Source organism: Colossoma macropomum, unplaced genomic scaffold (genome assembly GCF_904425465.1).
Source record: "Colossoma macropomum unplaced genomic scaffold, Colossoma_macropomum, whole genome shotgun sequence".
Taxonomy (NCBI): Eukaryota; Metazoa; Chordata; class Actinopteri; order Characiformes; family Serrasalmidae; genus Colossoma; species Colossoma macropomum.
This window is the reverse complement of record NW_023494802.1, coordinates 28,251,363-28,265,222: the sequence shown is the minus strand read 5'-3', so window position 1 is coordinate 28,265,222 and position 13,860 is coordinate 28,251,363. Positions and strand designations below refer to the sequence as shown.

The 13,860-nt window shown below is 39.3% G+C and overlaps 1 protein-coding gene across 1 annotated transcript in view; it reads left to right on the top strand.

The window, feature by feature from the left end:
• The first annotated feature begins 597 nt into the window (after positions 1–597).
• Positions 598–13,860, top strand: part of plekhg5b (pleckstrin homology domain containing, family G (with RhoGef domain) member 5b) — an 85,630-nt gene continuing 72,367 nt past the window's right edge. The window contains 1 exon segment of the mRNA XM_036592132.1: positions 598–1,380. Coding sequence (XP_036448025.1) covers positions 1,257–1,380 — 124 coding nt within the window. The 5' untranslated portion in view covers positions 598–1,256.

Genomic DNA, 13,860 nt, shown 5'->3' with positions numbered 1-13,860 from the left:
TCCCCCACTCTAGCAGCAGGATAACAATGAATCAGCCTCACCACTGGAGAAAACTCCATGCAGAGGCGTCTTGAGCTACAGGACAATGTTGCTCTGGTCTCTTTGCAGCATTAGGAAGTTCGGTACCAAGCCTCCTGTTGGGATCTTAACCCAAACAATGCTATCTCGGAGAGACGTGGATATGATGTCATTCTTATTGTATCCCCTCCTTCCAAAAGTGTTTTGCTTGTGGGGCAGCTAGTTCATCTTATCAGTGTACTGTTCTGGTCCTTTGCCTGCGTTGTCCCTCCGCAAAAATAGCTGAACACATTAGCGCGGTCACAATGAATTCATGAGGCATAAATCCATCACCAAGCAGAGTCTTATGAATGCAGAAAAATGTCAGGCTTTTACAGTTTGTGCAAATCATGGAGAAAGTTCAATGTCTGCGTAGGAGGGGGGTACAAGAGTTCTTTGTGTCACCTATATGGAAAGCCATTGGTTCAGATTGTCTGTCCCAGCATGCATTTTATCTTGGTGTGAATGCAACATTTGTCTGGTAGCGGGGGTCGGGTGCCTTCTATTGGCCAGCTCTCCCCTCTTCCCTGGGATTCTACACAGACTATGACACCAATCAAACGTCACTGTAGCCAACTTTGAGGTTCAGTAACCATGCCGTACTTCTATGAAGAGGGCTCTCAAAGAAGAAGTGGTGTTAATTTATTGACAGGGGAATAGGAAGAACTAGTTTTGTTTCATTAATGGCTTGGAGTTGATGGCTGGTTGTGTCTTTGGCAACTTCATTTTTATGTGCTCTGTTTGGGCACTCATACGTGGCATCAAATGGAATTAAAAACGGATGATGGGACCAATCATCCATTCTCTGTTGAAGTTATTGTCAAATATGCAGTTTAGTTCCTCTGAAATGGATGCCAGGCTTTTTTGGATATGGAAAGCGGTTCGGCTTTTGGCTTGGGTAGTCCCACTTTTTGAGCTTGCATGCCATGGATCTTGTTCAAAGCGAAAGTTTAATTGACAGATGAGGTAACTGTGCAGGTGCCTGATTTATGGGGAATTGTTTACCATTGACTGTTTTTAGTGGCTTGAAGGTAGTCCTTGTTTGAAGCAAAGATGGTCTTTGTATTGTTAGATACTGAAGGCTCAGTTGCAGGAGTTTGTCCACTGTATCAGGACTTGGGCAGTTTAACAGTTGATGAAATCATCAGTGAAGGTTTAAGAAAGTAAAGCGATCCTTTTTTGTAGCTTAGTGGAGCATCATGTTCCTTTACTGGAAGAAGCGGGGGGCCTATGAGCTGGAGACCCTCCCCCCCTCTTCAATGGAGCTGGGGGCTGAACACTACTCCTGGTCCTCCTCTTTGGATGTCATCCATGATCTTTATGGTAAGGCTGGATTCAGTTCTTCTTAAAAGGTTTTGAGTATGGTGAGAATAAACTCCCTTGAGAGTTGTTTGCCTGGATTTAAATGTATGGAAGAACAGTATGGAAACATTGTGAACATCTTTGTTCAATTATGTTTACATTTATTCAGAATAAGACGGTGTGTCATTCTAGCATATTCTGGAATATGCATGGAATATACACATGGAATATTCCACATACTGTTTAGAGAAGAGTAGGTTACACATTAGGAATGTTGATAAACTACAATTTAGATTTTCCAAGTGAGGCTTTTCAAAATTTCCCTTCCGCTGTCTATGTAACTGATAGCATTGGAGGGCACCAATACTAGTTCTTCAGTTCTAGCCAGACTGGGTCTAATTTCTGGCAAGCTCTGTATCTAGAGCCCTAATTTATGAAAGACATTGATTCCTGGAAATCATTTTAATACCATTGGCCAGCATTTTCACAACCTACTTTTTACGTTGTGATATCATGTGAAACATAAATGGGAACATTACATTTATTGTCTTGTTGAGAAGATATGAAAAGCATAATCAGAGCGTTGCCTGATTCAGAATTGCAGCTGTATTCCAATTACTGGGTGAAAATAAACATTTTTGATATCCTTGTTAACTTTTGTACAAAATAACAACGTCTGCTTGATGTAATCATCTTGATGATGCCAAATTTAGCTTCTAAAAAAAAAGATGCGAACCTTTTGGCTTCTACAGTTTCATAGTGTTCCAAAAAAGTTGGGACGTTATGTGAAATGTTTTCCTGGATTCCCTGAATCTTTTGATAATATTATGCATTGTAGAGGATGAAATACCTAAAAACCTTGCAAATACTTGTCGAGGATTATTGTTCTTAAACAGTCAGACTACTTCTGCAATTATTATATTTTTGGCAGAGTGACAAGTCTTGACCCATTCTTGCTCACGAAGGACTAGGCCTTTACTGGATGCTTCCTGTATACCCAAAATGATTACGGCACCTCTTCTAAAATGTTTCTGAATATTTAAGTACAATCCTAGTCTTAAATTGCCCTTGTGCTGCATGCTGCAGGTATTAATTCCAGAATGAGCGTATATTTACAAAAAACAATGATGTTAATAAGTTAAAACATTAAATATCTTGTCTGGATTTACAAATCTCCTTTCTTTTTTTTTATTTGTCCAAACCTTTTTTGGAATTGGCTGTATGCACAGTTTTGCCCAACAGGTTCTATGTATTAACTGTACCTTACATAGTATGTACCTGTTTATTATTTAGAAAGGAAACTGGATCTGGGCTTTAAAAGAAAGCAATGATTCTTGCTGTAGTCCTTACCTTTTACTTCAGAAAACTATATTTGCACTTTTGACATCATTTTATGGCATATGTACTTTTCTACTTACATTACATTGAAATTTAGTGGGTTTTTTTTGTTTTTTTTTACTTACCACCTTGTTACTCCAAATAAATAACATTTTACTATGTAATTTATAAGCTTAATAGCTAGAATGTGTTGGGCATTTCATTTAACTTAGTTAATCTGTCTTACTATCTCACTATCATGTTACTCAAAATGTTTCCATAGTACTTCAGAGTTTGTATTTCATAGTTGCTTGGTCATTACCTAGAACTTACCAAGAACTCTTCATTTAATATTTTGTGCGGGACTTTTGCCAGACTACATTCAGCATAAATAAAATAGCACACCAGTTTTGATGGTGGAAATTCCAATTTTAGGACTGTAACAAATGCATTTCCCCCTCTTTTCATGCAGTGGAAACTAGCTAAGTCTCATTGCCAGTACGATGGGCAATGTAGCCTCAAATGATATCCAAACCCAAAATGAAAATTTCATCAGGGTTTGCAGCTGGGAAACGGATTGTTTCACTGTGCCTCACGCTATGGAGAACAGATGACTGGAAACTCTTTTTATCCGACCGTACAGTCATTCAAGATTGGCGAACTGTAAGTCATCTGGTTCATTTGGTGTGCTCAAAATTCCTCTTCGTACCTTTGGGACGCTTTTGCCCGGAGAGGAATGCTTCGGCACAGAGACACTTCTTTGATGTCACATTGTTCGTTCTGTCTGTGATTAGGGCTAAGCCGCTACTGAAAACAGCTCTCAGCCTGTGCTCACTTAGCAAGACCCTGGCTGCTTGTTCCTGCTGCTCCCTAGCACAAAGCACACTCAAATTCCCAGACTGAAATGACTGTCGGTTGTACTAATGGGAGAACATGACTTGTTCTGCTCTTACAGCTTGTAACGGTGAGAGGAGAAATGCCACAGCCTAAGGTCACATTATGCAATCGTCTTATGAGGCCATTCTCTTTAAGATTAGCCACCACCAGTGTCTTTAGACATTCCTGTTATGTAACAGCAATGTAAAGATTCAGTAAGTAATATTTTGGGCTTTGGATGGCTTGCTCTGGTCACAGGGCGTTTAACATGGCTTCTGTGTTGATCCTGTACAATTTTCAGTGGCTGATGAACTTGAGTTTCTCATCACCGTACTTACATGAACAACACTTTAAGACGTTTTTACAAACCCAGTTTCAAGAAAGTTGGGACAGTAGATAAAATTCAAATAAAAACAGATTACAGTGATTTGTAAATCCACACCTGTATTTAATCAAAAACATTACAAACACACAATATTTAATGTTTTACCTTATCAACTTCATGTTTTTTGTAAATATATGCTCATTCTGAAATTGATACCTGCAGCACATTTCAAAAAAGTTGGGACAGAGTCGATTTAAGACTAACAGTGTTGTGAAGACCAGGTGAACCATGAGCTCTGTATTGAGCCATTGCGCGCTTAAATGTTTCTTTGCATGGTGAAAAAGTTCTTCAGATTGATGGAAAATATGTTGTGTATAGTTCTGTTGTTACAAGTTGTAACAATAGAAGAATGCTTTTTGGTGATATGTAGAACCATTTTCAAAATGGTTCTATACAGAACCATATACAACACATTCTCCATCAATCTAAAGAACGATTTCAACATGCAAAGAATCCATTTAAGCATGAAGAAGTTCTCTATAGAACTCATGGTTATAAACAGAATCATTACCGTTACTAAAGAACCCTTGAGACCCATCTTTTTTAAGTGTGTGTAAAAGGAGCGTTGACTTCCTTGACTTTTATGGGCAAAGATGAGTTGAGACTTACCACTTTGTGAAAAATGCATTAGCAAATACTGCAGTTGTTTAAGGACAGCATTGCTCAACTAGCAACTGAAAGGATTTTAGGTATTTCGCCCCCTCTCCAGTGCATAATATCATCAAAAGAAATATCTGTGTTTAAAGGGCAATGCCAAAAACCACAACTGAATGCCTGTGACCTTCGCCCTCAGACGGCACTGCTTTAAGGACCAGGAGGCTTCCGTGATGGATATCACCACATGGGCTCAGGAGTATTTTGACAGGCCATTGTCAATAAACCACAAACTGCATCCACAAATATGAGTTAAGACTGTATAATGCACAGCAGAAGCCACATATCAACAACATACAGAAATGCTGCAGGATTCTCTGGGCTTAAGCTCATCTAAAATATACTGATGCACAATGGAAATGCATATTGTGGTCTGACGAGTCATCCTTTCAGATTGTTTATTTATGGAAATAATGGACGTTGGGTTCTCTGGGCCAGAGAAGTAACCCATCCAGATTATTACCAGTGTAAAGTTCAAAAGCCAGGTTGTGCAACGGCAGACTTGTAGAACTGAAGAATGGCAAAATATTCCCCTTTCAAAGCTGGAACAGTTAGTGTCTTCAGTCCACAATTGTTGATTAAGTGCTGTTAAAAGGAAAGGTAGTGGAAGGTGGAAGGAAGCTTAAAGAATGGTAGAGCCAATATAAAAGTTACTGTCAGAGGGGGTCAAGGGACAGGGTCTCAATGTGTATGTGTCTGCCTACCCATACTATGCGACCACCCTTAATGTTGTGATGTTATGCACATTTTTTCCAGTTATATAATAAAGTTCCTGTTCCCTTATTATGTGTCCTGAGTAGATGTACATCCGACATATTCATACACCACTCACAATTGCATTCAGTTGCAAGGTTCGACAAGCTTTATAAAACATTCAGCCTCATGAATTTAACTTGTAATTTAGATTAGCTACATAATTTTGATTGTGCTTTTTAAAATGTTACAGTATTGAGCTGGACTGTGCTGTAGCATATTGAAATTAAACAGGTTGGAAATGGCAATGAAATTGCTGCCAAGCTAATGCTAGCTTAAGGACAAGAAAAGTACAGTTGGTCTATCCTAGAGGAAGGTTTGTGAACGAACTTTAAGTTGGCTTAACAAAACAGTTGCTGTGATATCCCAGATGGTTGCAAATATGTGAGTGTCTGTATCTAATGTCTTTGAGGGGCAGCGTAAGAGATGTCACTTGTGACCTAATTGGTGGAGGTTTTTCCACAACATTCTGCTATTCATGTCCTGTGGTGGGAAAAATGTGTTTGAATGAATGCTAAACAAAAACCGTCTGTGTGATCAGTCCCAAAAGGACAAGCAAGCTATTCCAGTATAGACACTACCATCCTGCAAAGTTGTGTGGTTGTAGCCTGAAATCTGTGACCTGTGAAAATGGTACCAACAAAAGACTCAAGCCAACTCAACGCCATTATTACTATTATTATCATTATTATTATTAATGTGCATTTATGGTCAACCAGTGCTAGAGTTTTGTATGTAAACTGTGTTCTTTCTCAGGCTGGGTTCTGTCAGGTCTGCCTGGCCGTTACTGTCACTCTCTGCTTTACCAGTGACTCCAGTTTTAGGACCTAGGGATGGGTTTGTTTCCGCCGTCCTTGTTTACAGGTTTTTGTTTCCCACTCCTGTAGGCGTATCTGTGTTTAGAGGGAATGAAACAATGTGAACACTTCTGAACTAACAGCAAGCCCCACTACCACTGCAGGCAACAGCAGCTGGGATGTGTTCGAATGGAACAAAGAGACACTATGCCAGACTGCCTTTTTAGCTGAGAGTGCAAGAGCAGCTTTTCATTCTCTTTTTGCTTTATTTGCCTGAGGTGTCTGTTGTTTCATTGTAATGATTCTTTGCACACCCCCCCAACCGTTTCCGAGCTTAATAAGCTTTTAAAGTGTGAGGCGCCAAGGTTGGGCTACTCTTGACAGCAACATGGCTTTTTCCCATTTGAAAATGATGATTTCCTGTTTCATTTTAATAGCTGTGCGCTTAAATCATGGAACAGTTTTATTTTCTTTCTTTCTACTTTACTGTTTCCATTAATGTGGAAAATGGAAATGTGGAAGTTAATGTAAAAAGGTTAGTTCCAAGTGCTTTGGGACCAATTCCATGAAGTGTTCAGGCAATGTAAAGGACAGCTGGCATTTTGAAATTATGTAAAATTACAAAAACCGGGAAGCAAGATTATGTCCAGACAGTGATATAACATACTATATATAGACTACTGTGCCAAAGTTTTAGGCACCTGAGAAATTAATTAAAAAACAATTTATCTGGGCAGTAAGCATTTATTTGCTTAGAAGAACACTAAGAATAGAATATGTATTAAATGTTATTCATATTAGAATAAATATAAATAACATTTAATACAATGGGTAGTTGTTTTACATGTGTCAGTTTTTTTGTTTAACCATTTCCAAACCTCTCCTCGATGCAGCCCAGTATTACTTGTTATGCTATGTTATGTTAAATAAAGAGTCTTGATGAATTTTGAAAAATCTGTGCAATGGCTGGGTTTGAAGAAATTGGCTCACAAGATTGTTATTTATTGTTACATATATGTTTATTTGTATTGTTTCTAATCTAATAAAAAATGATGTGCAATACCATGCGTGTTGCAAAGATAAATGTTTTTCAGCAAATTGCTTAGGTGCGTAAGACCTTTGGACACTAATCAATATGTATGTTGTTTCACTCAGTTGTTTTGTTACTGATGTAGAACTGTTCTTAGTCACTGGACCATATTGATTCCTGGAGCTATTGTAACTTATTGATGAATTGTTTAAAGGTCATTCTGATTACAGGGCTTAAGAAGGCTGCTGCATGTTTTCTTTAAAAGCAGGTCTTCAGTCATCTAGTCAGTTGCTCACTTAATATTGCTCACTGCTCTTTTCCAGTCACACTCGAGGCGTTTGTCTGGTCAAGGTGATGCAGCAGTGAGGTGAATTAGCATCTTGGCCTCTGTCCCAGCAGATGAAGGAAACACCTTGTTCTCTGGCGGACAGCAGACGTCTGAGGCCTGTCTTTTAAGAGACACCCCTGGCATAACCTGGTTTGGAATAGGCAGGCAGCCTTCAGAGCAAAGCTGAAGGCCTGGAGAATCAGACTGTTCCATTAGTTTAGATCTCCCTCAACTGTAGTTGAAGTAGGCAGGTAAAGTGAAGACAGCCTCTATAGCATTCCACACATTCTTCTAGAGAAAAAAAAACATATCAAAGCTGACTATAAAGATGTTCTGCTACCTTTGCCTTGCCAAAGAAACTGTGCAGCTGAGAGTCACATGGGTCTTGAAAATGTGCTCTTAATTCAGACAATAGAGTAGATTCAGAAAAGCAACAGAAGCTTCCAAACAGGTGTACTGCATAAAATAAGGCAATCAACATCCTACCATGCTCTGAGGCATATAAAATCCTGAGCAGGCCCAGGTGACCTTGGTTTTGGGTCAAAAAGGCAAGAGGAAAATATCTAAGGCTTTTCCACTGCAGGGCCAAACAGCCCTGAGCATGGAGGGTAACCGTTCCACACAGGCATGGTTCGATTTGAATTACTTAAAATCCAGGCTCGGCATCGTTTTCTCAACATGGTTTTATGTTAGCTACCCTACTTTACTGTTGCACGTTTAAATGATAAATCTGAGGAGGCAAAGTTGAGCAGCTGGTGTTGGATTGGCACAAAGCTGAGATTAAACCTGTCCTTTGGTGTTTGGATCTGTAGCCTCCTAAGTGAATGCTAACTGGCTCCTCTGTCCTAGCTGGCTTTACTAGTGGCCTACAGATCCAAACACTATGGTACAGGTTCGATTCCACTAACTGGTGCTCTGCTGTCACAAGTATAGACGATAAAAACTCCTGTCAGAGGGAGTCAAATGATTTGTGCTGGAGTGACAAAAAGCAGAAATCAAACATGTTCTGTAGTCTTTTAAGCTGTTGCTTGCTGGGTTGAGCTAACATGAGCGTATAATGCCGCTCACTGCACAGGCTTTGAGCTAACAGATGTTTATATTCATCCATTTAGAGGATAAAGACTCAAGTCTGAGTTAACTTATTTGAATGTCTGGTGTTGAAGTGACAAAGATAAAAAGAATGCATAGGTCTATGGTGCTTTGAGCTGTTACTGTAGTTATCAGGCTACAGGTGCCTCAAACCACAGTACCAGCTTGGTTTCAGCAAACTGATGCTGTTAAGAGAATAAAGAATCTGAGAGCGCAATATTGAGTGACAGCTAGAATTGAAAGTGGTTTCATGGTTAGCTTTGTTCAGTAGTTCCTGGTAGAACAACAGTACGGCCCTCGGAACCATTTGGCTTTACAGTGGAAAAGATTCCATTGAGAAATGGAGAAAGATATGGAGAAAGGCTATATGGTCAGATGAGTCATTCTTCACTATGTGCTCCACAAGTGAGTGAGTGCATGTGTGGTGTACACCGAAAGTATAGTCCTGAATGTTTGACCCCCTACAGTGAGGGGGTCTGGTGGCTCTGTTATGCCATGGAGCATTTTGCGGGCATGATTTGGGTCCACAAGATTGTGTGAAAATTAATGCAGTGTTATTCTAACTGATCACCTTTATCCCATGATGTAACACTTCTATCCTGATGGGAGTTGTCCCTCCCATGATTACAATGCCTCCATCCACAGGCATTGTAATCATGGGAGGGATTATATGGGAATGTGAACTGAAAGTCTTTGTTCAGTTAAAGTTCTAAATTGGAATTAATGTGTCTAGGTAATCAGTTTTGGGGGTTTTGAAAACCCCTGCCTAGATATGGCACCAGTCTAATACCAGGTATCGGTATTAGAGCTGATAAAGTTCTCATCTTAAGTGAAGTACTTTGATTAAAATCAATTAATTTAAAGTTCGGTAGTTTTTAAAGGACAAAAGTTTTATTGGTGTTGGTATCGGCCAATTCTCAAGTTTTCAAAAGTGGTATTGTGCCATCTCTACCACTGCCACACTCACTGCACTGAAAGGCACAGCCTTTGCCATGCTGTCAGCTTGAAAACTCAACACTAGTCCTGGGGCAGCTGAGCAGTTATTTGGTCAGTTTGTAGCTGTATCTTTATTCTGAGAGTTTAAGGAAGCCTTAACTGACCCAGCAGAAATGTCTTGAACCTGGTAATACTGGAACTCTGTGTCTTCAAGAGATTTTGTATGAAATGACCCTCGCCAGAGGCCAGAGCTGCACTGCTGTGGCTTGACATTTTCAGGGGATTTCAGTATTTCTTTTTAAGAGAAAGACAGCTCAGAGCACTAGCCTCTGCTTTGGCTCTTCAATGTGCCAGCTCATTGCAGTCACGTGTGTGCTTGCAGCTGTACGTGTGCTACTAGCATGGTTTTATTTGTTTGTTTTGGGCTTAATCAGCAGTGCTGAGGTCAGGAATTCCTGTCTGAGGGAGAGAGAGCAGGGGAGATGGCAGACAACTGGAGAGATGGAAATCGCTGAGTCAGGCCGCGCAGCTCTTCACACCTTGTCATTACAATCCACTGTCCCGTGCTAAAGCTGAAATTACCGGTTATCTTCGAGTCCTCATGCACAGACCTGCTTCCTGACTTACCGCACTATTGCAGATAGACCTGAACTGACCCTACATCTCCAGTTTGCACATGTTTAAAGTGATGGTCTTACCAAAATTACACTATTTTCATCTTAACCCAAATGAAGTTGATCAGCCAAGACATGTTTAGTGTCTGAAGTTTGCTTCTTAGAGTTTGCACTAGAGCTGTGAGACTAATGTGTCTAACAAGCAGTGGAAGCTTAAAGCCACCAGAGTGCTGAGTGCATGCCTAAATGGAAAAAAAAAATGAACAGATTTACAGATAATATCCAGGTTTCAAGATAGCTATGACTGCTGTTTTTTGTGGTTTATTTTTTTAAATTTTTTTTTAGCAAAGTAGTGAGGTCTATTTTTTGAATGTGTCATGCAGACTGATACCATGTGTTAGCATTATACTGATATAAGCAGCAAACGTTGGATAGGATATTAGGAAAAATGAGTTTCCTGTAACAAATGTAGCCTGAAATTGCACATACTCACATTGTGTGATGTGATAATGTTAGCTGTGTATTTCTTCCTGTGGGGTTGTACATGGTTTGAGTAACTTGAGCCAGGACTGCATGATTGGCAGGTATTTGCTCCACACACACAATTGACCAAATTATTATTTTAATTTTGGCCAGTTTGTGTTGCAATTCTATGACATATGAAAGTGCACTCATGCTGTAGTTGAATGCTGCTGCTGAACTACACCAAAATGTAATAACATAATTAAGCATGACTCATTGGACTAAATAGCCAGCAGCCTCTTATTTTCAATGTAGCACTTTATTTGATTGTGATTTAGACCACTTTTTTTTGTTTACAAAATTAATATGCCAATTAAACCAGTTAACCCTAGAATGCATGGCCAAAAATCCTACACAAATGCACAAAGGTGGTCAAAATGACCCATTTTGAAATCAGTGATTTTCTTCAAGTTAAGAATTTAAAGATAAACAAATGTTTTAATATTTCAGTCTTCAATATTCAATATTTCAATCTTGTTCATTTGATCACTTCACATGTACATATACAGTAATGGAAGATGAAATTAATTTCAATTTAAATGTATTGCAACTTATCAACTGACTCAGAAGTCAAAAGGGCACTAGAGTGAATGACTTATTAGTAATCTACATTTCTTACTGTCTTTCTTTTTTTCCTTATTTCCAGTCCATTGATTAGTTTCCCATAACTTGTCAGTCGTACAGTAGAAGCACCACTCGTGTTAGCTAGATAACTCACTTTTCAAAATTTGCTAGCTAGCTAAGTATTGGTTGAGTATTGGCTGTGACAAATGATGCACATTCTGAACAGCAAATGATACAAGACAAAATGAGATGTATGACAGAGGAATATGAATGAAATATTCTTATGAATTACATTTGTGATCAAGAAAATTATTTTTTTTAGGACAAAATTCCTGTAGTAAATGAAACAACCCTTTTACAAACACTAGTAGTCACATAAAAAGATCTTTTGAAATTAGCATAGTCACAACAGTTTTGATTAACCCATGGAATGTCAAGGAATAAAATGTTTTTATTGACAAAACGTATCAAAAAGTGCCATGGTGAGTCAAATTTACGTAGGACATGCATAGGGGTCACAAGCAAGACTTTTGAGGGATACATGGAATATCAAATATTAAATGTTATTGTTGATAAAATATTCAATCAAAATCGCACCCTTTTGGGTCTGTAAAGAAATCTGAATCGACTATAAAATTGATCAGTGCAAACTACTTTTTGATGCTCATTTTAAGTGAAGTGCTTCAATTAACGTGAGCTCATTTTAAAGCTTGCTAGTTTTAAAGAAGAAAAGTTGGATCAGCTGATACTTAAGATTTCATTGGTATTGGTATCATGCCATCTCTACTTTAAAACCCGCATTTGGGACACCCCCATAAGGCCCCCCCCCTCACACACACACACCATTTGATCGGGCATCTCTACTGATTTCATGGGCAAGTGAGGGGGAAAAAAAGGATTGGCAGAAGTTGCCAGGGAAAGTCTGACCACACACACCACCCCATGTCGTTCCAAACCACACTTCTATAAGATGGAGGCCAATAAAGCCCCAGCAGTCCAGATGGAAAAGAGGTTTTGTATTTTCCTCTGAGTTTTCTGGCCTTAAACAGGGAGTGAAAGGCATAAAGGGAACTGAGTTCAGTTGCTAGATGCACACTGTAGAATAGACAGTGGCTTAAAATGATGGCATATTTCAAAGGGACATGGTGTCACAATTTTGTCACAATAAAACCTGTGCGTTTAGACCACAGTCATTTGAATCACTTTGTTCTTTTGTTAAAAGCTGAGTGAAAGTCCTCATTCATGTTTTTTTAGACTTCCTTTTACACTTCCTCTTTCTGGTCCATTCTTAGCCCTCTGCACCCTCTTCCCTCCTGTACCATCAGCCTATTCACTCCAGTTACAGTCTCCTGGACACCAGGCCTTTATTTACCCTGTAATGACCTTGTTAATATATTTTGCCTTCTGCTTGTTGTCCTCCTCGTTTCTTGTTTTTTTTTTTTAATAGCATACTTACCGACATGCCACTCCATTAAGTATGCCTATTTGTCTGTACAATGCAACTGTGCATTTTTTCACCTCCACCTACCAAATAGCTGCACTTTGTATGAACAGGTATTATTTGGATGGTGGGTCATTCTCAGCACTGCAGTGACTCTGACATGGGGGTGATGTGTCCATGTGTATCAGAGGTGGGGACCCACCACAGTATCTTGCGTTGCGGGGCTCATTTTCAGTGTCATGCGCATGAGGGGCATTTAGCCAGCATATTGTCAGTGTGGGCAGGAGCAGGACATTACATATGAATAGCTATCACATAATAACTGAAATATCTAAATAGATATCTGACAGGAGAATAACAAACTTATTCAAAAAGGTCTTCTAAACTACACATGATTTGCTTTCTTGGCTTTGCGAAAGTCTACAGCTGTTGAAAGTGCTTTTACTAAAGATGAATATGCAATAGTAAAAATGAATATGCAAGAACAAAGCTGGCAGTTATTTTCAATCATGATAAACAAATATGGAAAGCAGTTATGAAGGTCTGCAGACGGGAGCAGAACAAATGGTTTAAGTTGCAGGAAATTTTGCAGGAGCAGGCTGGAGTGAGACTAAAAAATCGGTCTCATTCAGATCTCTAAATCAGACACGGTAATATGTGTTTTAATTTGAAATACTGTCCACTTTCTGTCCACTCTTAGACACCCCTACATTTTGGGTCCACCTTATATATGTAGATCTAGTCTTTTATCAGTGGTCACAGGACACTGCTCACAGTACGGTGTTGGCTGGATATTTTTGATTGGTGGATTATTCTCAGTCCAGCAGTGACACTGAGGTGTTTAAAAACCTCCAGCAGCACTGCTGTGTCTGATCCACTCAGACCAGTGCAACATATACTAACATACCACCATGCGCCTGTCACTGCAGTGCTGAGAATGATCCACCACCTAAATAATACCTGCTCTATGGTGGTCCTGTGGCGGTTCGGACCATTGAAGAGCAGGGTGAAAGGGGTTAAAAATTATGCAGAAAAACTGCTGAACTACAGTCTATCTGAGCTGATAAAATGGACGAAGATTGTAGATACAACGACACATATTTAGTGAAGTGGCCGGTCGGTGTGTACTGCTGTTTAAAAGTTTGGAATCCCTTGTCATTTTAATTATTGTTATTTTATTCATTAATAATATGCC